The sequence below is a fragment of the Microtus pennsylvanicus genome, chromosome 2 (genome assembly GCF_037038515.1).
Source record: "Microtus pennsylvanicus isolate mMicPen1 chromosome 2, mMicPen1.hap1, whole genome shotgun sequence".
Taxonomy (NCBI): Eukaryota; Metazoa; Chordata; class Mammalia; order Rodentia; family Cricetidae; genus Microtus; species Microtus pennsylvanicus.
This window is the reverse complement of record NC_134580.1, coordinates 31,088,552-31,116,274: the sequence shown is the minus strand read 5'-3', so window position 1 is coordinate 31,116,274 and position 27,723 is coordinate 31,088,552. Positions and strand designations below refer to the sequence as shown.

The window sequence follows — 27,723 nt, the reverse complement described above, 5'->3', positions numbered from 1 at the left end:
GGTTTTTAAGTCTACTATAGGGCACTGGAGAGATAGCTTAGGGGTTGAGAGCACTGATTGTTTTCCCTGAGGAACTAAGTTCAATTCCCAGCACCCATGTGGTGGCTCACAACCACCTGTAGCTCCAGTCCAAAGGGATCTAGTGCCCTCTTCTGGTCTCCTCAGGCACTGCATGTAGTGCACAAACATGCAGGTAAAATACCCACATGCATAAAGTAAAAATAAGCAAATCTCAAACAAACAAACAAACTATGGGCTGGATCCTGCCAGCCGTTTCAGCGAGGGTCCACGAGTGCAATCTCCATCCTATGAGCTCTATCCAGCACAGAGGGGCACAGGTGAGCCACACATCTTCTCCAGGTGTCACTCACACCTGTGTCTGCAACTGCTCTGCAGATCTCATTAACTTCTTCAGAATCACTTAGCAATTTAATCATTTCCTTATACAAATGTGTTCATAAAAATGACATTAATCACTAATAGCATGGAAAATTAAGTTCAACCACTAATTTCAGTATAATTTAATAAAACACTATTTTCTTTTCAATTTCTGGAAGGTGTTACCGTACAGAAGAAATGAAAAAAAATCTTTGAACAAATAGGTTCTCTCTACTCTGGGGAGACACAGAGAGACAGTGTAGTAGCCAACCAAATGATCTCAGAAGGCCCCAGGACTCCCTTCCCTGCTGAACTAACCATTATTTCCTGAGGAACCCTAAAACTTAATTTCTTTAGCTTTTTGATTCCAAAACCTATTTTTCACACCATACTGTAGTTAGCAGAAAAGTTTTCGGGAATGTAGTGGTCGGCTGCACTGGGGTAGGGCACGCGTCAGGGATGCCCTGTGCTAGCTAGAGTGCTTTCTATAGTCAGCTGTGCGACAGGAGACATGCAGAGAAACTGGAGGAATCGGGAATACCAATCGGAAGGAGCGCAGCACTGACAGCCCCTCCACATCCGCGAGACCCAGCTCCATCAAACTGAGGGAGACGATAAATCCGTCAAAAATATTCCAGCCTTCTTGGAAATAGTAGTAGGGATCCATGGCTATGAGCTTCAGAAACATCTCTGCCGTGAAGATCCCAGTGAACACCTGGAGGAAGGGGCACCAAACAACAAACCTTCATCATCTCCTTCAGTACGACACACCCGAGTCTCAAAAGCCAGCCTTGGCCTCTACGCTGCTGGACATCAACACCCCACACTGATACAGGACAGTCTCCTTTTTGTTTGAATGACATTTTCAGTCCCATTGTTTCCATCTCGGCCGCCAGAAACACTCAGTTCATACCGTTTAGCATGTGGTTAAGAAATAACCTAAGCAGTATGAAGAGGATACAAGGCCACCCCTTTTTAAAGACTAGCAGGCATTTTGTGGTCTAATTTTCTATGGGAGTAATTACAATCAGCAGGGATGCATCTCCATTTCAAAGTAGTTAGAGAGGACTCTGAGAGTCGTTACAAAGAGAGGTCAATGTTAGAGGTGGCAGACCTGTAAACTGGCCAATGTGCACATGGACTGAGATGACAGTTGTGACCGCAAACACACACGGCTACTTAGCAATTAAAAGAGAGTAACATGGGGCTGGAGAGATGGCTCAGAGGTTAAGAGCATTGCCTGCTCTTCCAAAGGTCCTGAGTTCAATTCCCAGCAACCACATGGTGGCTCACAACCATCTGTAATGAGGTCTGGTGTCCTCTTCTGGAATAAATCCTTTTTTTTTTTTTTTTAAAGAAAGTAACTAACACTTGTAAAAAAAACTTTTAGTGTTTAGGTTCATAATATACCCTATCATTTTTGATTTGCTATTGTAACTTACCAAACCCAGTCATAGGCTGCAGTTTAAGTCATTAAAGCAACTGGATGTTGTCCAAAGTGTATAGAACCAGAAAGATCCAGTCTCCCTACTCATAACTCACCATATTTTTTCTTTCTGAGTTTTTAACGCTTGTTACAATACCTAATTTTAATGTACATATATGTGTTTGTTACAATACCTAATTTTAATGCACATATATGTGTTTGTTACAATACCTAATTTTAATGTACATATATGTGTTTGTTACAATACCTAATTTTAATGCACATATATGTGTTTGTTACAATACCTAATTTTAATGCACATATATGTGTTTGTTACAATACCTAATCTTAATGTACATGTGTTACAATACCCAATTTTAATGTACATGTGTTACAATCCCTAATTTTACTGTACATGTGTTACAATCCCTAATTTTAATGTACATGTGTTACAATCCCTAATTTTAATGCACATGTGTTACAATCCCTAATTTTAATGCACATGTGTTACAATCCCTAATTTTCACAGCTATTGTGACTCTGTTTTGCGCTGCACTACTGTCTTCCCGGTCCATTTGATTGCTTGCTTCTGTTCCACTGGACGGAACATTCCCCAAGGAATTTCCTCACTGTTGGAGACTTTGGTGCCTCCTCCTCACCTTTTCAGTATGACGTCCGATTCATTTGCAGCATACTGTATGCAAGAACTACACCTTTCTCTCCAGGTTCCTATGCCCTGGCTTCTGCCCAAGAGAACACTATTTTTCCTGGGGCTGTCCCTACCCCACAGGCCTTAGGAAAGTAACCTGCTGGAAGAATGTCAAATTACGGGACAGGGCCTGTAACAAGAATAATACCTTAGGACGGACTGCCCACATATGTGACTCTTACTACCACATTTTCCCAGAGATCTTTTTAAGCAACAATAGGCTTGACACCATAGTAATCCACAGGAAGGGGCCTGGAGTCAGCTGTTGAGTAAAGCAGGGCAGCAGGAACCTCTGCGGAGGGCTTCCCAGGGCCAGAAGTCAGAAGGAATGCGACAACCATTAGATGAACAGCACTGGCTACCAGTCAGGGGGCGGCTTCCTTCCACTAAGGAGGACCAGTCCTGTGAGGGCTACAAGAGGTAGGCTGAGAACTGCCTGGATGGCTACGCTACACTGGCACCGAGGTCCAACAGTGACGCGGGGCTGGCAGAGTCGGAACTTAAGTAGGGTGACGAGAGCACCTTGGGGAGGAGGACACATGAAGAGGAGCGCTCTCTGCAGCAAAGGCCAGTGTGGGAAGAACAGGGCCCTCAAAGAGAAGTGGCCCAAGCTGAGAGAACGGGAGGCAAGGATGTGATTTGAGCCAGGTAAAAGTGAGCACGCGGGAGTTACGGATAGTCCAGGCAGGATGAAGAGAGCTTCCATTCTAAAGACAACCTGTGCAGGGGAAGAAGTATGTCCAGACAGCCTCGCATGGTTCTTCAAGAGTCAAGGAGGGCATACAAAATAAAGGTGTGTGGGTGCCCTGTGCAAGTGGCCAGAGTCTTGGAAGCATGAAGGACTTTCACATGGAGAGCAGTGGTTCGGATGCTAAAGGGGTGGAGGTACCACTTGTGTGTGCTGAGGGCACCCAGCAGAGGCTACTGGAACTAAACCTGGGTGTCTACATCCTGGCAGGCAACAATGGCTTTGAGATTACATAAGTCTATGGCGGGGAGTTTCGAAGGTACGAAGTAAGGAAACAGAAAGAATGCTAGGGTGTTGGAGTAGACTGGAAATGACAGAGCCCTCTGTGGTTGTCACTGTGGAGAATGAGTTTGTTCTGAGTGGCTTGGCTTCTACCAAGCAGGTTGCTTGTTGCTTGTTGCTCTAATAAACACACTCAGTGGCCAGTCTTGGTTTCACAACACTATAGTCACTTAAACAATTAGGGCTTCTCAAGAATGTCCTATTCTATCCTGGAGCAGAAAAAAATGCAAAATTAACCTGAATTGTTTGGGGGGAGTACCAGAAAGCATGGAAGAAACTAGAATATATCAAAAGGACACAGAAAGCCGGGCGGTGGTGGCACACGCCTTTAATCCCAGCACTTGGGAGGCAGAGGCAGGCAGATCTCTGTGAGTTCGAGACCAGCCTGGTCTACAAGAGCTAATCCCAGGACAGGCTCCAAAACCACAGAGAAACCCTGTCTCGAAAACCAACAACAACAACAACAACAACAACAAAACAAAACAAAACAAAACAAACAAACAAAAAAGGACACAGAAACCATGTTGAAGGGCTTCCTAATAGTTAGTCAGGGATGGGGTAAACATCAAAGTCAATGATGGTAGTGCACTGTAATCCAGGGGATAAAAGTGAGAAGCAGGAGTCCATCTTGATATAGAGGGATGGGTCAAAAGTCAAGTGAGCAGGAAATTTAGATAATTCAACAGTGTTTCCCTCACAAGTGTTTATTAATTATAAATGGAGAGGAATGACTGCACAGAGAGAAGCCAAGTGACTGAATGAGGATGGAATGGAAATGGAGACAAATGGAAGCTGTGCTTGGTGGTGGCAATGAGCACCACACAGCCTACCGATACTGCACCAAACCATACTGCCCCGTGGGGCCACATAAGCATCAGACACGGACTGAGGGAGTTCTAAAAACTGGCCTGTAATCTGCAAAGAGGAAAAGTTAAAAAAAGAGGAAGAGGCAGAAAAGGAAAAAAAAAGGAGGAAGAGGAAGAAGAGAAGTAGGAACAGGAGGAAGAGAAGGAGGAGAAAGAAAAGGAAGAAGGAGAGAAGGAAAAAGAGGAAGAAAAGGAAGAGGAGGAGAAGGAGGAGGAGGAGAAGAAGGAGGAGGAGAAAGAGGAGGAGGAGGGAGAGGGGGAGGAAAGATGAGGCCTGCTCTGGGCAAAAGTGTATTTTCAGGATGGGAACTAAACATGGTATTAAAATAACAGTGTGTGAGGGTTGAAGGTGGAAATCCCATGTGTGTGGGATTGTGTATGTGAGCTTGTACAAGAGGAGAACATGAGTGTAGGGAACACTGGGCAGTCCCCACGCTGAATGAGGTTAGCCACGGAGCTGGTTGGGGACCCACCCGTGATGCACTCCTAAAGAAGGGCAGGGCCCAGTTGAGCGGGAGGACTACTTTCAACTCTTTACTACTAGAACGCAACAATTTTCACTTTTACTAGGAAAACAGATAATCTCAAATGTTAACTTCTTGTTGTTTTATTTTTTTTATTTTATTTTTTTTAAATGTAATCAAGGATTTTTTTTATATTTATTTATTTATTATGTATACAATATTCTGTCTGTGTGTATGTCTGCAGGCCAGAAGAGGGCATCAGACCTCATTCCAGATGGTTGTGAGCCACCATGTGGTTGCCGGGAATTGAACTCAGGACCTTTGGAAGAGCAGGCAATGCTCTTAACCACTGAGCCATCTCTCCAGCCCCCCTTCTTGTTGTTTTAAAGCTTCGTATTTTTACCTTCTAAATAATATAACTAAATAAATATATGACTTAACATTACAAGACATTTGGCAGAGGTAAGTTAACAGCAGAAACTGGATGATGGCCCACAAGTTGGATTGGAGGGGAGGCAGTTTGGAATTGAAAGTTTTGAGGTAAGATCCCACAGTGCAAGCAGTGTAGGGTGCTCTATGCACTACAACCCCCCCCCCCCCATTTTAGGTTACTGTTACCTAAGGCACAAGAGGAAGTGGTTTTTTTTTTAAGCATTGCAGGGATCAACATGAGAAACAGAACAAGAAAGGGGCAAGAAAAAATAATCCAGAAATGCTTGGCTCGGACTGCTCTTGGTTTCCTGCCAACAGCTCTAAGTGATGGCCTCAAAGCTCTGCATGGGGCACAGCAAGGGATGCCGCCCCAGCCGTTGGCACCACACAGATACGCTCACCTCCAGCTAACCATCACTTTCTTGTTAACTGAATTCCAGCTTCCCAAGTCGGAAAAAGAAGGCCCACGGCCAAACCATGCTCAAGTCGTTGCATCAGGAGATCCTGCTCCATCTTACCAGATTTCCTACGGCCAAGACGTGCTCGAATTGTGGTGTCATGGGATGATGCTCCATTGCCATAAACAGCGTATTCAGAACAATGCAGATGGTGATGGCTAAGTCCACAAAGGGGTCCATGACGATCAAGTTCACAATCTCTTTCAGTTTTATCCAGTAGGGGTGACACTCCCAGATGAGGAAAGTGTTGGCAAACTTATACCAGCATGGTGGGCATTTCCTCTGAGACTCTTCCAGCTCTGGAGTAAGCAAAGAAGAAAGAGAGCTCTCAGTACAGACACACACGAGAGAGAGAGAGAGAGAGAGAGAGAGAGAGAGAGAGAGAGAGAGAGAGAGAGAGAGAGAGAGAGAGAAGTGGTTCTCAACCTATGGGGGAGTGTTGGATGACTCTTTCACAGAAGTCACCTAAGACCATCAGAAAACACAGATATTTACATTACAATTCAAACAGTAGCAAAAGTAGTTATCAAGTAGCAGCGAAATTAATTTTACGGCTTGGGGTCAGCACAACATGAGGAACTGTATTAAAGGGCTGCAGCATTAGGAAGGTTGAGAACCACCGGCACAGAGAGAAAACAGGACACACGGTATCTTCTTCTACTTAGGTGGTTGTCACTATTGGTGGTGTGACTGGAGGGTGCCTACTGTTGATCCTCAGGCTTCCTTCACAGTAAGGGAGAACGGCAAGTCCCTTCCCTATCAGCAATGATCTAGTTCTACACACAGCTTGATGCTGGGTATAGGACAGATCCTGGTTGCCTAGGTCTAACCTCCCACTTCAGTTAGTTCAGTGCGCACGAGCTGGATGATCTAGAGATGGGACCTCTAGGACTTAGCAGCGACGTTACAGGTCCGAGCAGGAAGTGAGCTGCCAAGCTCGTCAGACAAGGGCACATCCACACAGTTAAGAGTTAGAGATGCTGCCTGCAAGGCAGTAAGTGCAGAGCCTGGCACAAAGGGAATCCTGGGATTCACGAAGGTCTGTGTTCTACAGCGTGTCATTCTGTTTTCGTCAGAGCAGCCAACGAAAGTATAAACACTGAGGCCAGGAATGCCTGGGCCCAAATACTAGGCAAGACACTTACCAACAATTATGGGACCATGAAAAAGTTGAGCCATTTTTAAATTTTTAATTAATTAACTCATTTATTTTGGTGAAAATGAAACAAGCTGGGAGAGATGACTCAGTCAGTAAAATGCTTACTGTATAAGCATGAGAATGGGGCTCAGATCCCTAGCACTCAAGTAAGGACTGAGCATAGCAGTGCACGTGTGTGACCCCAGTGCACATGTGTAACCCCAGAACACGTGTGTGACCCCGGTGCACGTGTGTAACCCCAGAACACGTGTGTGACCCCAGTGCACGTGTGTGACCCCAGTGCACGTGTGTGACCCCAGTGCACGTGTGTAACCCCAGAATACGTGTGTAACCCCAGTGCACGTGTGTGACCCCAGAGCACGTGTGTGACCCCAGAACACGTGTGTGACCCCAGTGCACGTGTGTGACCCCAGAACACGTGTGTGACCCCAGTGCACGTGTGATCCCAGTGCACGTGTATAACCCCAAAATATGTGTGTGACCCCAGTGCACGTGTGTGACCCCAGTGCACGTGTGTAACCCCAGAATACGTGTGTAACCCCAGTGCACGTGTGACCCCAGTGCACGTGTGTAACCCCAGAACATGTGTGACCCCAGTGCACGTGTGTAACCCCAGAACACGTGTGTAACCCCAGTGCATGTGTGTGACCCCAGGACAGAGATGGGCAGATCCCTGGAGCTCACTGGTGCCAGCGTAGCCTCCTGATCACTGGTATCCATGCACATGTGCACAAATGTGTACCTGCACACACTTATACTAACACATACACATGCACACGCATACACGCAAAGGATTAAGCAAGCTAAAATATCTACCAAGTGTCTCAGAACACCCTAGCTCATGGTGAGCACCCTGGATAGTGTATCTGGCAGAAATGCTGTCTCCATCAGCAGAAAAGGTATTGCTGGCTGCCCGCCATACATGTATGTACTATGTTTTCAGAGTACAGGCCAGTGCCCCCACCTTCAGTGAGGGTGCAGCTCACAGCTGAGGTAGCCACACAGGATGCACCCCCATGTCCCCTCTGCCACTCTCCTGCCCTTTCCTGCGCTCACGCTTGCTTTCTCGTCCCGCAGTTTTTCTCTCCATCCCCTTGTACTGTCTTTCTTTCTCTTACCCTTACTTTGTCTAATGCCCTCTCTCCAAAAGAAGAATCTAGGTTTTCTAACACTTCATGTGGCCCACACACAACGGAGGTGAACCAAGAATTACTCTGGCTGAAGTGAGAGCAGGAGCTTGAGGCCAGCCCAAGAGATGTCCTCCTTCCCAGGAGACCTCCCCAGACACAGACACATGGATGCCCTCCTTCCGGAGGTTCCCAGACCTGGGAGACTCTCGGCACTGAAAAGACACTGACAACATGGTCTCTCAGACTGTTTAGGAAGCCAAAATTAAAAAGAATGATTGGGCAGCTAAGGCAGGGAGCTACTTAGCCTGCAGCTACAAAAGAAAGAAAGACTGCCACAAATTCGAGCCAGCCTGGGCTACGTAACAAGGACTAGGCTAACTAGTGCTGCATGGTAAGTCCCCAATTTTAAAAACAAAACCCACCAACAATCAAATAAACAAAACAAAACTTTCCAGTGTTTCCCAAGAAGATGGCTGCTGCCTCCCACTCCTCCCGTCATTCCCCAGCCATGGGCTGTGGTCCAGGACGGTGGCTGTATCTTAGCTACCTAGGGTGGATATCTGACTGGCTCCCTCGTTGCTAAGAAAATGGTTGCCTTGGTTTTCGGATTGAAGGGCCTCAGTGAGAGCCACGTGGGAGTTTGCGTGGGAAAAGAAGTCTGTGAGGAGAATTTGCTTCAGCTTCTCTCTCACAGAACTCCCTCCTTTCCCAAGGTAAATTTAGTTTTCTTCCCCAAAAAAGAAAATGAAAAGGTTCTCTTATTTCCATAAATTCTTGTGGTACATATTTGGAAGTTTGGTTCTGTTCCTTTTTTATCTCCTCTCTTCTCCAAATGTCTGCAGCTCGGTGGCTCTGTGGTGGAAGAGGAAGCCCTGACTGCTCACATTTGAGAGATGACACAATTGCCACACTTTATATTGCACTAGGCTCCAAGTCTTAGCAGAGATCAAGGGGGTTCTCTACCCTCCGGGTCCCCCAGAAGATCCGCAGAGCTGGGGCGAGCCTCTGTGATCAGCTCCAGAGAGTACAATGAGTGTGGGAGGCAGAGAAGAGCCTTGCCTCAAGGCAGAGGCTTGGTAAGTTTCCTTTTAGCTTTTGTTGTTGTTATTAAATATTTGTTTATTTATTTATTTATTTATTCACGAATGAATCAGGGTCTCATTATGCCGCCTCATAGGTTCACTGGATCTTCCAGCCTCAGCTTCCCAAGTGACAGGAACGGCATATACACACTGTACCTGGTGTTTTCATGGGGACTTTGCTGTTACTGATCAGGCTCCACAAGCCTCCAAGGTGAAGTACTTGTTGGGGGAACAAGCTCAGATAAGGGAGTGACGTGTTTGAAGGTTTGTGGGGTTTCTCCTACATTGTTTCTGGGTATTCTGGAGGGGTTACCCACATGTCTCAGTCCTAGGACTTCTGGATCTCTTTTCACGGTGCACCTCTAAGTTCACCAAGATGGAGGCGTGAGGACCAGGCTTACGGCAAGAGTCTCCTCGACTCAACTCAACAACTTCCAGGGGGAAAGAGTCCCCACCACCTCCGCACTTTTTGCTGAGCAGAGGAGGTGATAGCAGACACTAAGAGCGCTGGCTAGCTGGACGGCTGAAGGGCAGTGATGCCTGTGGCCAGCTCCAGGGAGTCAGCACTGCTCCACGCACCATCACTAACGCTCCTCTCCCCTTCCCCAACGTCTCTCCTCCCTCAGCTCTACTGCCGCGGAAAAGTGAGACTGCATTAGCCTGCCTATATCTGACCAGCCCTGAAACACTGCTCTGCTGAGTGAGTTTGCAGTAGAATAGTGAGAGAGGGCAGAGGGACTTTTCTCCTCAAGCACAGGGTTCTAGAATTGTCCATGATAGTATCTAAGTCTTTAGATAGGCAAGAGTCTGTTTCATTGGTTCAAAAGCAATTACTTAAATATTTGGATTAAGATAATATCAGAGATTCCCAATTATAAGTCTGCAAGCAGGAATTTAATGCTTTTATGCTTTTATTTAATTATTTCATTTAATTAATTTCATTAATTAATTTCATTTAATGCTTTTAATGGAGCAGTAAATACAGCAAAGTCAGTGGTTAAAACCAGTGGGTCTTTGTTAATGTCTCAGTCTCCTCTAGCCACACAGTTCCGCTCATCAGTCTCAATCAAAGAAGTCAAGACAAGGGAGGACAGGAGGGGTATCTGGGGTAGGATGGTACGACACCTATGGGAACAGTTGGACCTACCAGAGGTACCAGAATGGTTACAACCACAACTACAGCCACCTCCATCCCCTGAGCGATGCTTCAATCTTTTTTTTTAAAAAATGTGTGGCTAGTGGGAAGTAGGAATGTGTAGATGAGAATGGAGCGAGACAAGGTCAGTTTATAAAGTGCAAATGCCCTATGGCTTATGTTCAGCTACGGCTCCAGAAGCGACCCCTAGCACAGTGAAGCCCAGTATATCACCCTGGGCCAGGCCACTGTAATGAGCAATCGGTAATCGCTGCTCCGGATAGATAGTTCTCTTGTTCCGACATCCCTGCCAATAAGGAATGTATCTGCTAGAGTTGTTCTTGTTCTTATACACTTGGAAAGATCCTGTCTTGGTCTCTAAGTGAATAATAAAATTAGCCAAAGTTTTCAAGCTAGTGTTTCTCAACTTGGAATTCTTACAGTCTGCAGTAATTTCCCTGAAACATCAAGACACAAGCTTGAAGACACTCTACCACACACTGACCACGACAGGAAGAGAAAACTAGAATGAACAGTGGTTGTTCAGGCTGAAGGAAGTTGCTCAATTTTTAAAAATTAGACACATGAACTGGCACGCTCTCAAGCCCAGTTATGGCGCATCTCATTCTTTGTCTGGGTACCAATACTCCTCCAGGGGTTTCTTAGGCATTCTCTTTCTGTAGCACCCCAACACACACACACACACACACACACACACACACACACACACACACACACACACACACACACAAATAATGCATCCTGTGGCTAGCAGGATACTCCTAAGGGCCACCACCTCAGGGACATGGTTAGTGCTGAGGCAGAGCTGTGTGTACTCTGAGAACAGTTAAAACAGTTATGTGAAGCTAAACCAGCACCAGATGGAGACCATCAAACAAAACCAATAGGAATCCCATGTGAGGGATCCACGAGGAGCCTGGGATCTACACCAGGACTGTGCAGAGGGTGGTAGTTGCCAGGGGTAACATGGCCTGAAGGAAAATTCTCAGCAGTTCCATGGCATGCCAAGCCGTGTCAGGGAGAAACATGTAGCCCGAAGAAGTCAGCACAGCAACACCACTGCAGATGCGTCAGGATTTGAAAGTGGCCGCTCTGTCCCTGTGGCACTTAGTCTGGTTTGGGCTTATCTAGTGACATATCACATTTTTTGTGGATGTGTGGGGTGTCTGGAGAGTGGCAGAATCAGGAATATGCTCTTTCAGAAAACATGGTTGTGAGGTGAGGTCAGGAAGGGACCCCTACCCACATGCCGTGAAGTCTCACAGCGTCTACCCACGATGGTTTCACTGGAGCCAGTGAGATCCTGCAGCCCTTATCTGAAGTCCTCCCTGCCTGTCAGTGTAGGATGCTGGCAGGATCTTAGGTCTTTACTTGATTCTCTGAATACAGCTTTGGGAAGACAGTTTGTGACCCTGGTTTCTATATTTGATAAGATCTATTCCAAAGGCTCACAGAGTTTTAAATGCAGATCCAGGGGCAGGGTTTTATTCCCACACACATTACACACTCACAGATCAGCTGCTCTGCTAACCTTCCACTAGCGTATTTGTGACGACACTCATTATGCTATTGATTCTGTCCTTCCGTCCGTAGGAGGCGAGCTGGTCCATGGAGACCAAGAGAGATCCAGGGCCTTTCTTCTTGATTTCCACCTCAGTTGTTGCCTGAAAAAAATAAATAAATACCGTAAAGCAAATAGGGTGAGTAAAATTTGGTGAACACAGGCTTGGGCCCCACTAGATCATCAGTCCAGAGTGTGAGCAAGGCCTTAAGATCTGCACTGCTTTCTTAGAGTCTTTAAAACTTTTTATTAGTTCTTTGAGAATTCCATATGTGTTTTGATTATGTGGACTCCTGGTGCAGGACAACTGCCTATATTCTGTCAATTATGTTTTAAATAAATGCTTATTGGCCAGTAGCCAGGCAGGAAGTATAGGCTGGACAACCAGACAGGAAGTAGAGGTGGGTCATTGAGAACAGGAGAATTCTGGGGAGAGGGAAGCTCCCTCTGCAGTCCTGTCCAGACACAGAAGAAGCAAGATGTGACTATGCTTAAAATTGTACTGAGCCATGTGGCTAACACAGATAAGAATAATAGGCTAATATAAGTTATAAGAGTTAATAAGAAGTCTGAGCTAATAGGCCAATCAGTTTATGATTAATGTAGACCTCTGTGTGAGTTCTTTGGGACTTAATGACTGTGGGAACCGGGCAGGACAGAAACCATAGTTAACAGACCCCCTTTGCCAACATCCCCAGGTCCACTCACCCCCTTCCCTGCCCACCGGACTTTGTGCCCTCCTTCCTCTCCAGCAGATACACTTGCCAACAGCTCCTCAGCCAGGGCGACTTCACACCCTCCTCTCTGGTTGGGATTCGGTCTGGCCCTGAGAACTGCAGTAAAACTGGTCTGGCAAGATATCCTGAGAGTAGCCAACCACTTTCTGATAGGATTTAGGTCCTGCTCCCTAAGACATTTAAAACAAAATGAAATAAAAAAACTTGGCCCTATAATCCTACTCACTTTAAGAAAGAGAATGTAATAAGTTGGCCATGGATCCTTTTAAGTTCTGTGGATGAGACCAAGTCATTTGAATTTAGTCAAGTCTTCAATGAACCAAGAATCTGGCTAGGCCCTGAGTACCTTCTCTGGGTAAGCATAAAGCAGGCAGACTACAGCCTGGGCCTGACAACCAGGCTGGCCTCCTCTCACAGCCATAGCATTCAGCTGGAGTTGTTTTCTTGACAAAGTAAAATTCACCCTGCCCAGAACTTAGGAGGCTGAGATCCTCGGATGCTGCTTCTGCCTGGAGGAGCGTCACTCCCTGCCCCTTCCAAATGGTGACTATACATCAGCCTGGCTCCAAGCTACAGAAGAAAGTGTGATAAGACTGATCTTAAGTATATTGCACCATATGCTTATCTGGACATTTAAAAATGGGAAATTAAAGAAAAATCTCACTTTTATGCTGGTATGGTGGTGCATGGTTTTAATCCCAGTACTCGGTGGCAGAGGCAGGTGGGTCTCTGTTCCTTACTGCCCCTGGACTATGCTCTTTGTGACTATTCGACATCAGATCAGTCTTCACAGATGGTTTAAAAACCACCTCTTTAGTAACCATGCCGTCCCCTGTATTATGCCACTTTCTGCTCCTTGGTGGTTTGGGTAGACAGTCACCATCTCCACCACAGGAAAAGACATGTTTGTAGAGACGAGAGAAGCATGCCGCATCAGCTCCAAAATGACCTTGGTTGTCTTGGAAATAAAACACTTCTGAGGAGCAACTCAAAACCCCTCTGTCCTTATACTTAGATCTGAAGGACAAAATTTATCTCATCAAAGTGTTTACTCACACTGTCCTACTGACAACACATTTGGTTCACGCGGGTGTTTATGTAGCAAAAGTAAAGAAGAAATGGAGAGGAGAGAGAGCTGCTTTCCTTGGGATTCCTAACTGTAGTACTATAAAGACATCTGTATGTGCAAGAACAACTTAACTGCTATCTCAGATAAACAGACATTTCTCTGAGAAGCCACTTTTTGCTAGTTTTCATTCTGATAGAACATTTAATAAATCAGATTAATCTACTACACTGGAAAAGTGATAATCATGTAAAAACAAACACACAAAGGCTCTATGTATTAGACACTTCTGCCATTGGGTTGACTCTGGATTGTACTGAGTCAACCTTCAATCAATGTACAGTGTATAATGGCAGAGGGTTTCCAGAATGTTCCCCTCCAAAGGATGACGACTAAGGAATGGGAAACTACATATAATGACTTTGATATCTTACTATCTTTTTCCTGCATCTGTATAAAATAAGATATAATATAAAAACCAAAATTAGTGAAAGAAGGATCTACAAGATCAAGTGAGCTTACTAGGTCATCATGTAGGAGGCCTTCCTAGGAGGCCCACATTCTTGCCTCTGCAGTGCTGGGGACTGGACTCAGGCTATGGCTTCTTCACTCCCAATCCTAGCTGTTGTTTAAAAAAAAATCTCCACATAAACCACAAAAAAGTTGATCTTCAAACTTATTAAGTCTGAATCACTATTATTCCTGTCTTCTTATGGCAAATATAAGGAGGTCAGAGAGAGGGTAGAGGGACCAGCAACTGGGTTTAATTGTTTGAGAGACTTCTAATCATAATAGATGGACAAAGAAAGACATTGTACAATAAATCCAAATTTAAGCAGTATGTAGTCCACAGAAGGCCCCAGAAGAAAAACTTCAGCCTGAAAATGTTGATCACCCTCAACAAAACAAAAGGAATAAATAATCTCTGACCAGCAAGTCAAAAGAGTGGCAGGAAACCCCCAACCACAACAGTTAACCAAACTGTTCTCTGATAACCTTTAACATCACTTCCCCAATAAAAAGGCGCAGAATGGATGTGAAAACAGGCTCCATCTTTCAGCTGCACCCAAGAAAACACACCTCAACATCAAGGACAGGCTCACCTTACAAGGACAGAAAAAGATATCCCAAGCAAATGGGCAGAAGAATCAAGCCAGTGTGGTCAATTTAGTATCTGACAGAATAGACTTCAAACCAAAACTAATCTACAGAGAGAGGGGAGGAGACTATGTACTCATCAGAGGGAAAAAAATCTACCAAGAGGGTATTGCAAGTCTGAACATTTAGACACCAAACACAAGAACCTTATAGAGCTTTATTCAAAACTGACCACATACTTGAACATAAAGCAAGTCGTCTCAACAGATACAAGAAAAATGAAAGAACCCCCTGCATCCTACCTATCAGACCACCATGGATTAAAGCTGGATACCAACAACAAAAGAAACAAAAGAAAGTTAGTTTATAAACTCACTGGAAATTGAACAACTCTCTACTGGATGAAAAATGGGCCAAGGCAGAAATTAAGGAAGAATTAAACACTTTTTAGAATTTAATGGAAATGAATACACAGCATGCCCAAACCTATGTGCCATGAGAAAGGCAGTCTAAGACACAAGTTCACAGAGCTATATCGACATAAAAAATTGGAGAGATCTTGTATTAGTAACTTAACAGTACACCTGAATACTCTAGAACAAACCAAAGAAATAATGCCCAAAAGGAGTAGATAGCAAGAAATAAACTCAGTGATGAAATCAATAAAAACAGACAAAAATCAATGAAACAAAAAATTGGTTCTTTAAGTTGACAAACTCTTAGTGAAATTAACTAAAAGATGGAAGAAGATCAGACAAAAAGGGGAAATCCAGAGAATCATGAGAACAAACTTTAAAAAACTATACTCTACCAAATTAGAAAATCTGAAAGAAATGGATAATTTTCTTGATATATACCACCTACTAAAGTTGAATCAAAATCAGAGAAGAAATTTAAAGAGACGTACAACCCCAGTGAAATAGAAGTAGTCATTAAAAGTCTCCCAAATAGATAAAAGCCCAGGGCCAAATGATTTTAGCGCAGAATTCAACCAGACTTTCAAAGAAGCGTTAATGCCAACACTACTCAAATTAATCCACAAAAGAGAAACAGAAGGAACACTGCCCAGTTCTTTTTTACAAGGCCATAGTTATCTTGATACCTAAAACACATAAAGACCTAACTTAGAAAGGGAATTACAGGCCAATTTCCCTTATGAACATAGATACAAAAATTCTCAATAAAATACTTGGAAACCAAACACAAGAATATATCAAAGAGATCATTTACCATGACCAAGTAGGCTTTATCCCCAAATGCAGGATGGTTCAACATAAATAAATTGATAAATGTAATTTACCACATAGACTGAAAGACAAAAACCACATGCTCATCTCATTAGATGTAGAAAAGGCCTTTGACAAAATCTAGCACTCATTCATGATAAAAAGTTCTAGAGAGATCAGAGATACAGGGGACATACTTCAACATAATAAAGTTAATTTACAGCAAACCCACAGTTGATATCAACCTAAATGGAGAAAACCTCAAAGTATTTCCACTAAAATAGAAGCAAGACAAGGCGCTCACTCTCCCCATACCTATTCGATTATAGAACTTGAAGTCTTAACTAGAGCAATAAGACAAGAGAAGGAGACCAGAGACCTCAGTCTAAGGCCAGATACACTGAATCTGACAGCGGAGAAAGTAGTGAACAGTCTTGAACTCACTGCACAGGAAAGGCTTTCGGAACACTGATAGCACAGGCACTAAGAACAACAAATAATAAACAGAACCTCACGAACTGAAAAGCTTCTGCATGGCAGAGGACACCATCATTCTGACAAAGTGGCAGGCTGCAGAATAGGAAAAGTCCCTTTGTTTTTTGCTTTGGATTTAACCAACTAAAGAACTAAGAAAAACTGGATATCAAGAAAACAACCCAATTAAAAATAGAGCTAAACAGTGTTCTCAAAAGAAGAAACACTGGAGGAGATGTTCGACATCCTTAGTCATCAGGAAAATGCAAATCAAAACCACTTTCAGATTTCATCTTACACCTGTCAGAGAGGCTGAGATCAATAAATAACATGCTGGTAAGGATGTGGAGTAAGGGAACACTCATCCATGGCTGGGGGGACTGCAAACTTGTTCAGCTGCTACAGAAAGCAATGTGGTGGATCCTCAGAAAGCTGGGACTAGATCTACTCCAAGACCCAGCTACTCCACTCAGGCATATACCTAAAAGCCTCTGCATCTGTCTTAGGTAGGGCTTTTATTGCCGTGAAGAGACACTGTGACCATGGCAACTCTTATAAAGAAACATTTAATGGGGATGGCTCGTTTCCAGTTTCAGAGGTTCAGTCCATTATCATTATGACAGGGAGCATGGTAGTGTGCAAGCAGATGTGGTGCTGGTTGCATCTTGACCAGAAGGCAGCAGAAGCTGATTGACAGACTCACTGTGGGAAGCTTGATCAAGAGACCTCAAAGCACAGCCCCACAGGGCCACACTTCCTCCAACAAGGGCACACCTACTCCAAGTCCATACCTCCCTGTGAGATCATGTGGTTCAATTACATTCAAATCACCACAACATCCCACCACAGAGACACCTGTGTGGCACTGCTCACTGCTGCTCTATTCTTAACAGTCAGACACTGGAAGCAGACTATTAGCAGATAAGTGGATAAAGAAAATGTGGAACACCAACACACTAGAATATTACTCAGATGCTAAAAAATGAAATGGTGGGGGGGAGTGGATCACCTAAACTCAGGATAAGTTAGTTCCATCTCTTCTAACCCAAATGCAGGGTCTATCAGGGTGCTTGGCTACTGATGTACAGCCTCCTGAACTGAGTCCTTCCCACAAAGACACTAATGCTTCTGCAGGGGGCTGGTTCTGACCACAATTCTCCAGATTTGCCCAAGGAAGCTCCAACTTCATTCCAATTCTAAATTGCTCCCACAAGAAATACACAACTGAACTTTATCTGCCAGGCACTTTTTCTTAGAAATAAAATGTATAGTGTTTGAAATGTGTCCTGAGAGCCTGTGCAACCATCAACCCAACATCCCATTCAAACATTTCTACATTCTCATGGAATTCTGCTTTGGCACAATCTACAATAACTGCTTTTCCTCAAAGGGGCTTTACAGTCTTAGAAGGAGACCATCCTCCTAAGTCAGGCAAGTAGATTCTTCTATCCCTAGGGCCAAGAGAGGGAACGGAGCACGAAGAACACATGGGAAATAAGACTGAGCACCTCAACATCAAGGTCAGCACATCTGACCTTCATAACAATGAAGACCCCTCTCTCGGGGAGGAGACAAAGCTTGGACATTTGCAATCTGCCTCAATGGGTTTTCAAGTTCAGTGGGATTTCTGGGTGCTGGTGGCACCTGTTTTCTTTATGAGAAAGAGCAAAGATTCTCACTCTCCCAGTTCAGAAAGAAAGACACAGAAAGTCTCCTCCTCCCATGCTTCAGCACAAACCAAGTGCAATAATTCCTGAACCATGAAAAAGAAAACCATCATTCAAACCCAACCACACAATTAATGAAGATGTGAATGTTTTTTATGAGATGCTAATAATATAATGCCTGAAGTAATTTTTTAAACTGTTATTTATTTTATGTGAATGGGTGTTCCCTGCATGTATGTCTGTGGAGCATGTGCATGCAATGCCTGCAGGATCCAGAAGAAGAAGGCATCAGATTCCCAGGAACTGGAGTTACAGACAGTTGAGAGCTGCCATGTGGGTGCTGATCAAGCTAGGGTCCTATGGAAGAGCAACTGGCGCTCTTAACCTCTGAGCCATCTCTCCAGCTCCCCTTCTTCTGTTGTTTTAAGCAGTGTATTGCATTTCTTTTCTTTTCTTTTTCTTTTTATAGAGACAGGGTTTCTCTGTAGCTTTGGAGTCTTTCCTGGAACTCGCTCTTGTAGACCAAGCTGGCCTCGAACTCCCAGAGATCCGCCAGTCCCTGCCTCCCGAGTGCTGGGATTAAAGGCGTGAGCCACCACTGCCTGGCCCTATTGCATTTCTTAACTGAACTCAAAGAACAAAAATACACATGTGGTGTAACCTAAGCATGGATACTGGCGCTACAGCATCAGTGGCTCCTCTACCAGCCAATGAAACATGAGCATGTATGAAGACAAGTTAATTCTTGGTTATGGGCACACTCCAACATGTCTGATAGTGGGGTTACTGTATCTCTGCCCAAAGAGATGGTGACTATTTTCTGGTACAGGCTGCCAGTTAGTAATTAATACCTTAAATTTCATGACAAAAATTATAATGTCTAACATAAAAGTATTAATATGTCCTTTTAAGAAAAATGACTATTTCCCTAACTTTGTAAAGAAGCTAATAGTTTAGCTGTCAGAAATATCTCTTGGGCTTTAGGAGACCTTGGTTTCACTTCTACGTATACAAGTTACCAACTCTCTCGCTGAGGACAAAAATCACTACTTTATAGTGTGGTCACAAAAATTATGTGATAGTAAGATGTGGTGGCACATCTACACGTTCAGTACTTGGGAGGGTGAGGCTGGAGGATCTTGAGTTCCTTGCCAGCCTGGCTTACATATAGTGATCAAGGCCAATCTGAACTACACAGTGAACCTTGTCTCAAAACAGGTAACTAAATAAACAAAACCCAAGAGTTAGAAACGTAGCTCATTCATAGAACACTTGCTCAGAATGTGCAAGGTCTTGGGTTAGACACCTAATACCAAAAACAACATGGATAGCTGATAGATACATAAATAAGAAAATCACAAGGAAGAGAAAAATAACTAACAATTTCTCGTCCCAAAGGCAACTTCCATAGTCTTCCATCAGTTGTCTTTTCCCCTCTAAGTCTGTCTTTATGTGGATCTGATCTCAAGCCACATAACAGATGCATCCTACTTTGTTTGGTTCTTCATGGGCTGTTAATGCAACGAACACATTTTTCCCATACCATTAACAACCAGCTCTAACCGAGGCATTATGGCTTCTAATAAAAGGGTGCTCCTAGTTATGAAGACCCTGAGGATGACATGTGATGTGGGATTCCCCTCTATATGTTGTGAATATGTTTTATTACCACTGAATAATAAAGAAGTTGCTTTGGCTTATGGCAGGGCAGAATAAAGCCAGGCGGGAAGTCCGAACAGAGATATAGAGAAAGAGTAGGCAGAGTCAGGGAGATGCCATGTAGCTGCCGAAGGAGACAGACACTGGAAACTTATTGGTAAGCCACAGCCTCGTGGTGATACATAGAGTAATAGAAATGGGTTAATTTAAATTGTAAGAGCTAGCTAGGAATACATCTAAGTCATTGGCCAAGCAGTGTTATAATGAATAGTTTGTGTGATTATTCAAGTCTGGGCAGCCGGGAAACAAAATGCAGTCTCTGCTTATAGATATGCTCTTGCTTACTGCCTCTTCCTGTCATGGTGGAGCTCTGGTCTCCTGGCCTTAGGACTCTTCATTCTGTCACCATCATCCTTAGAGCCACTTTAAAGACTCTCCTAAGTGCCTACTTGGTACTGGACATTAGGATCCTCTGAAGGCCCCAGGAAGAACTCTGTAGGTCACAGTGTAGGGAGGAACAGAAGCCATACTCCACAGCTATCTGCTCAACTGAACCTCAAAAACATTTCGTCCACACAGTACAAAAGAAGCCACTCACCAAACTAAACCTAGCCAAACCCAACTTAACCCAACCCAACCTAACCAAACTCAACTCAACTCAACCCAATCAAACTTAACCCAACCCAATCAAAGCTAACTAAACCAAACCTAACCAAATTCAACTAAACCCAACCAAACCTAACCAAACCCAACCCAATCCAACCAAACCCAACTCAACACAATCCAACCCAACCTAACCAAACCTAACAAAACCCAACTCAAGCCAACCCCAATCAAACCAAACCTAACTCAACCCAACCAAACCTAACCAAACTCAACCAAACCAAACCTAACCCAACAAAACTGAACCTAACCAAACCCACTCAAACCCAACCAAACCTAACCTAACCAAACTCAGCCAAACCAAACCTAACCTAACCCAACCTAACCAAACACAACCAAACCTAACCAAACCCAAGCCAAGCCAACTGTCAAGACTGGCCATACCTTAAGCTGAAGTTGAAGACACTTCCTGGACACCTCATCCCTTTTCTTTGGGGAAAACATCGGCTTTATTATTTGACTTATAAACCATAAACCTTCCAGTACAACAAAATTCAATTTGAATATTTGAATTTTGGAGCTGCCCCAACTGCACTACCACATGACCTACCCTGACTTTCCACTGGTATCAATTCTTGTCTATTTCCCCAGAGAATGTAACTAATTAGGTATCAAGCCCAAAATTTGCCCTAGATACAGAATCAGTGAAAATCAAGTAAAAAGGTAATATAATGGTGATATCTTTGTTTATTTTGGCCAGCTCTCTGGGCTGCAGGACTTGAGTTATTGTTCATCATTAGTTCTCATTGTAACTTTAAACAATCAAGTCTCCAGAAGGGCAATACCCAAGCCAGTGAACAGAGATGATGTTGAAACCAACCGGAAGAAAAGAACTGGGTTTTCAGAGTGTAACACTTCTAAAAATAACTTATAGACCGGTCTAGAGGTGTGGCTCCGTGGGAGAGTTTTGGCCTTGCATGTAGAAGACCCTGGTCAGATCCCAGCAACAAATTCAACTGTCTTGCCAGACACAGAAAGGAAGGGGGGACATTTGTAGCTTGTAAGAAGCTAAATAGCGCCGGGTGGTGGCGGCGCACACCTTTAATTCCAGCACTTGGGAGGCAGAGGCAGGAGGATCTCTGTGAGTTGAGGCCAGCCTGGTCTACAAGAGCTAGTTCCAGAACAGGAACCAAAAGCTACGGAGAAACCCTGTCTCAAAAATCCAAAAATAGAAAAAAGAAAAAAAAAGCTAAGTAGCTAAGGGACAAGGCATTTTCCTTTTAAATAAACAGGCAGAGAGATAGGAAGCAACCTCAAACACATTCAAACTGACCTCTGAATTGTTGTTTTCTTCCATTTCTGTATACCCAGTGTATGGTGCTGGAGAGGGAACCTAGGGCCGGTGGCATGCCGAACGCCACATCTTCCATAAAGCTACTGTGCTTGCCCTATCTTTTGGATTTTCACCGTTCGGCCAACAACTGCCCTATGCAGCTGTAATACAGATGGCTCAGAACTATTTCCCCCACGATTATCCACTTCCTTCCCCACATGCATCGTGCTAATTAATGGGCTGGCTGTCTTCATGCTGTTAGAGATACTGAGTGGTTACAACACCGGGCCAACATGCTGCCTCAGGGGCTCACACCGCCGCAGAGGCACCGAAGACCTTTGAAGAGTTGGAGATGGGAATGGTTAGGATTACTGAGGTATAATAACTTAAAACCTTAAAAAAAAAGAGCTTAGAATTTAAAGAAATGCTAAGACATGGCTTTTCCCAAAGAGGGGAACCATTACTGAGGCCTTAAACAATCAATTCCCTGAAGCTGTCATCTGCTGCTCCTTCAGAGCCCGACAACTGACCCCATTTAAATTTATCTTCTGCTTCCATGTCCTTCCTCTCCCATGAACTATGTGCTCCTCACTCAACCTCCCTCTACCCTCCTTATTTCTTCCCATGCCAAGCCTTTCTGAGACTCAGGGTCCAGTTCTCTCTTGGTCTCCACTACTAGCATTGCTTGCCTGGTATAACCTCTACCCTGGCATAATGCATAGACATTCCTCTTTGGAAAAAAAATCACATCTCATCCTTGTAGAAGGGCAGAAAATTATTCAAAAATAATATTTAAAAAAATAGAAACATTAAGGTCTTTAAATTCCAAGCTGTTTTCCTAGTAGGAAAAAAAGACAACGGAAGAGAAGCAGTGATTTCAAACCGGTTCAGATTAAGTCACTGGTAGTGGCAACTGGTGAGTTTCATTCCACCCTGCAGTCAATCAAAGCAGGTGTGTACGGGAGGGGCAGAAGGCAGACTGATTTGCCCAGGTGGAGGGAAAGATTAAGAGGCAAAATAAAAGGAGCCCAGCAACACGGAAGGCAGGGCAGGAGGAGACAAGCCAAGTGTAAAGGAGAGGATTAAGGGAAGATTAAGAGGCGGAAGGGGAGTAGGGACAGTTGGAAAGACGGGAAAGGCAGCTGCATTAACCAGAATGGAAGGCAGCCTATGAGGCCGGCCGGCTGGACGGACAGGAGGGGTGCAGGAGCCGAGACTGCCATGCCTAGCCTGGTCCACTGTGTACTTCCTTACACTGTCCGTAGCTGCCTTATCTATTTTCACCTCAGGCAGGAGCCGCCCGATGTGGGAGCCGGGCCCGATGAGCGACACCACGCCATTGCAGTCCACGGTGCTGTTGCGCTTCACGCTGCGCCGCAGGCTGGGGAAGATGCGCGAGGAGCGGCTGCACTGGCTGTAGCCGCTGTAGCCGCTGTAGCTGCTGCGGCGCTCGCGGGCCCGGATCGGGATGAAGAGCGAGTCGCGCCGGCCCTCGCTCTCCTCCACCGTGCTGTGCTCGTCGTCTGCGAACTCGTTCTCTGAGCCAGGGTCTCGGAACCTCCCGGGGCCCCGGAAGCTGAAGATGCTGCTTTTGCTGTTGTGGCGGGAGAGGAAGGGTGAGCCTGGGATGCTCAGCAGCGACTGCAGAGGACAAGGGAGGGAGGGAGGAAGGGAGGGAGGGAGAGGGAGGGAGGGAGGGAGGGAGAGGGAGGGAGGGAGGGAGGGAGGGGGAGGGAGGGAGGGAGGGAGAGGGAGGGAGAGAGGGAGAGAGAGAGGTGTGAGATACCAACCAACCAGTAGCCTGATGCACCCCTGCCACACACCAGATTCCAGAAGGATGTCCAAGGTCTGTTACCGTTCATCACGTACTCTTAATCACATCCCGCTGCCCATACACCTGGAATCACCTATCTACTCACCTATGGACCCTGCACACAAATCAGGTTTTTTTTTGTTTGTTTGTTCTTGTTTTTTGTGCTTACTACCGGCTCTCACAGAAAGTGCTTGCTTTTAAACATCGCCCAAGTTGGACCCCACAGCCCACTAGCAACAGTTGTCCCTCTCTCCACAGGTACCTGTCTGGAGCTCTGATACTACTACCAAATGCCATTGGTTAGTTAGTGAGCTGCCATGTGATTATCCCTCCTCCACTTTAAAGCCAACAGCTTTTAAAATCAGAATTTTAAGTGGCTGTGAATAATTTATCTCCTAATTTGGTTGGTTGTAAATTACATAACTTCCAGCACTCCCATTTTTGACGAGCACTCTACCAAGTTTTCATTTTTCACCTTCAACACCTGTTTCCATTGCACATTCCCTCCAAAATTTTATGAAAGTAAATTTTTATGCTTAAATGTGTTTTATTGATTACCATGGAAAACTACTCTGCATCAAGAAAAATATAAATAGGCAACCTTGAAATTTAAAACTTTCTTCTGTGACCATGAGTCCCTAAAACATTTTTCAAATGATCTCATCTTCAGTTTTTATTATAATTTTTATGAATGTAATCGATCACACCACACACACAGTATACACGTGACAAGCAAGTAACTTAGACGCAGTTATTAAAGTGCACCTCTTGATGAGATGGCCATTTCTTAATTGTGCCTCACTGTTTGGTGACAGGGTTACTTATGAGTAGAGGGAGACGTGGTTCACCCACGCCCATTCCTAATAACTCATTTTAAGTGTTGGGAAGCTTTATTCATGCAAATATAATCTTGGAAAGAATTGTGTTATGTCATTCAATTCTTTGAACGCCTTCCAAGTTATAAACCAAAAACCACATGGCAAACCACCAGTCAGATGTATTTATTAGAGGAGCTGTCAGCCAACAAATTCACTCCTCTTTCCATCCTGCTGAGAGCAGCCAACACGCTAATGGACGCACTAGCGGGTGAAAGCTGCCCCGGCCCCGCCCCGCTGGACTTCTGAGGACCTCAAGAAGATCACCATGAGCTACTCTCTCACTTCAAGGCAGCTAACACAACAGAAAAGGGAACACTCAAAACTATGTTTTATTTTCATCAAGGTAGGCATTTTAAAATAAAATGGTTCTATCAAAATCCCTGCTTTAAATACATTGTATCAGTCTTCAGGCTGCAGACTCGACAGGCCTCCTTAGTTTATGGGAGTCTGCAACTCCACCTAACTGATAGTGTTCTCAAGGCCAAAGAAAGTGGTCAAATTAGTCTTGTTTTCATTTGAAAAAGCATGGCCTCATTTTTTAAAAATATGTTTCCCCCTCACAGTAACCCAGTCCTGAATTTACAGCATGCCAGACCTTCATAATTATTTTACTCTTAAGAGACACATGTAAGGAAGAGAGGGATTCAGAAAGTTTCAGAGGAGTTAAAGCTCCTGTGTTCAAGAACATTTTGTAGGTGTGATACTTTCAATTGTCCTTTTATCTGACATCCTTAAGGAAATGAGCCATACAGGCCACCTGGGGAGTGAAAAAAGGGAGCCCCTGAAAAGAGAAGGGGGAGGGGGAACACCCTCCATTCCCCCCCCACGCACAGACACAGGGGGTGTTTTTTGGGTAACAGGGCTTGATCTTAGGCACAACTCTATATAGGTTAAAGGTTAGGGGATCCGGTTCTTGAAAACTGATTGATTGCAAAGTATTCAAGTGCTCCAAGGAAGATGAAAGTCCAGTGGGAAAACCAGTTCTGGGGGGCTGGAGAGATGGCTCAGAGGTTGAGAACACTGGTTATTCTTCCAGAGGTCCTGAGTTCAATTCCCAGCAACCACATGCTAGCTCACAACCATCTATAATGGGATCTGATCTGATGCCTTCTTTTTTTTGGGGGGGGGAGGACTTCATTATTTTATATTTTAGAAGACTCAAAGCCTGTCTAAAACTTTGAATTTAAATTAATTTATGCTGGCAATATTTATTGCATATCATGATGGGTTTACTAAAGATATTTTCTTTTTTTTCTTTATATAAATTTATTTATTTATTAAAGATTTCTGTCTCTTCCCGCCTTCTTAAAAAAAAGAAAAGAAAGAAAAGAAAACCAGTTCTGTACGAGAGAACAGCTTGTTCCATGACTGCCCTGAGACAGTCCTTGCTGCTCCCAGTACTGGTTTTATCAAGTTAGTTTTTTAGGGAACTTTCCCAATTCAAAGCTGCAACCAGAGTTTTTGCCTTGGAGCTTAGGCCTAGTTATCTGCTAAGGTGACAGCTAAGTCAACAGAGCACCCACACAGCGAATGTTAAAGGAGAGCTTCTCCAGCGTATTCTGTGATAATCCCAGAAGGGCAGCTGTGCTCAGAATTCGGTCCTTGTCTCTGTGCTGTCGACAATTCCATTTGTGGTTCTATGCTCCAAGTGTTTCTGGCTCCTGTCTCTTTCTGTATTGTACAAAGCCCCTGTCCCTAGATGGGTTACTTCTCTCTGAAGAATTGTAATTCAGTGCCCTTCACTCTCAAACCTGTGTCTTTTGCTTGTATGATTTTCCTGATTTGGCTCTAAGTAACCCACAAACCTCTGAAACACATCTGAGTTTTACCATTGGAGGTCACATGAAGACTCTCATGGTCAGGGCTAGGGGTGCAGTCCACTGACAATCTTGCCCAGGTTTCACAAGGGTCTGGGTTCTACCGCAGCACCACAAAGAAAAAAAATTAAAAAGAAAATAAATTAGAATCATAGGTCCCCTCCGCATGTGTGATGGTGACAGCACTGTGGAGACTACGCGGCACACACTGGCCTTGTGGGAAGAAGCGGAGTTGGCATCACTCTCAACGCCCTCCTCACTGTTCCGCCACATCGTGGCACTGGGTTAGAGTCCAGAATGCTGGCTGCATCATGTTTGTAAATGAAGACTAGGAAATTTTATGACAATTAACGTTGTCAGAACATCAGAGAGTACAATAATTTTTCTAGGAATTCATTGTTACATTTTACAATAGTACAATTCACAAACAATTGGGAAAAATAGAAGAAGTTTAGTAAAAATGACTGGCTGGAAGATGTTGTCTTAAGAAATAAAGACAAAAGCTGGGCATGCTGTCATCCCAGAACTCAGGAGGTTGAGGCAGGAGGATCACACAAGTTTGTGATCAGGTTAGGCTATAACATCAAGATCCTGTCTCAACAATTACAACAAACGACAAAGAAGCAGGACCATAGCCAGAAGACTTTACACCTCTGTCCCCACAGCTGCTCCATGAAGGACCACACTGAGACAGTGCATCACAGCACCAGAGGCAGGTTTGAGAGAGCACAAGGCTGGAAAGTCTGAAATAATTTGGGGTCTATGTGGGCTGTAGAGGAGGTACTTAACTATTGGGTACTCAGCCCTAGAATGGTTTGGAGCAGGGAAATATTAGCTTATAAACAAAGGAAGTAGCTAGGGACAGTAGTTTTGGATTGGTTAAGTTACACATAAAGGGCACACTCAAAAGGAACTATGAAGGTGGAAATAAGAGAAACTTAATAAACTATGCAGTAGCTCAGAAATCCGAGACCTCACTAGAAAGACAGATGGACAAACAAAACAGGAGCATCTCTGCTATCTCCCACAGTCATCTTTGATAACCTGTATCCTAGGACACAATTGAGTGCGCTTTACTTAACTTCACTGTTTCCTCAAATGTGCACAAGCAGCTGGCCCCTTCAGGACTGTGCCCTTCAGTGGCTCTCACTCCTCCTCCCCACTGTTCAGCCTACTGCACCTTCTGTCAAGTCCTCAGCCCCTCTGTCCAAGTGCAGCAGCTTTTCATTGTTGTTAATTCTCCCTGGAAATCATCTACAAGCTCCTTATGGGCACATGCCTTTTTTCCTTATCTCTGTATATCCCTTGGACTGTTTTGTATACAGTAACCACATTCCAAGGCTTGTATTCTGATTATACACTGCAAACTGGACATGCTCACATGTAAGGGTCCCTCTCCCCCCTGAATGGATTGTGTTTCATTGACACTTCCTTGTGAGTTAATTGCTACCTAAAGATATTTTAATTGACAATAAACTTTAATTTTATTTAATAAAATGCC

At 44.3% G+C, this 27,723-nt stretch overlaps 1 protein-coding gene across 2 annotated transcripts in view; it reads right to left on the bottom strand.

Moving 5' to 3' along the window:
- Scn8a (sodium voltage-gated channel alpha subunit 8) overlaps positions 1-27,723 on the bottom strand; it is a 177,063-nt gene that overhangs the window by 39,753 nt on the left and 109,587 nt on the right. For both annotated transcript variants that reach the window (XM_075960706.1, XM_075960707.1), the window contains exons 12-15: positions 22,999-23,355; positions 11,822-11,954; positions 5,824-6,062; positions 920-1,093 (exon numbers count right to left, since the gene is read on the bottom strand). In XM_075960706.1, coding sequence (XP_075816821.1) covers positions 920-1,093; positions 5,824-6,062; positions 11,822-11,954; positions 22,999-23,355 — 903 coding nt within the window. The remainder of the gene's footprint in view (positions 1-919; positions 1,094-5,823; positions 6,063-11,821; positions 11,955-22,998; positions 23,356-27,723) is intronic.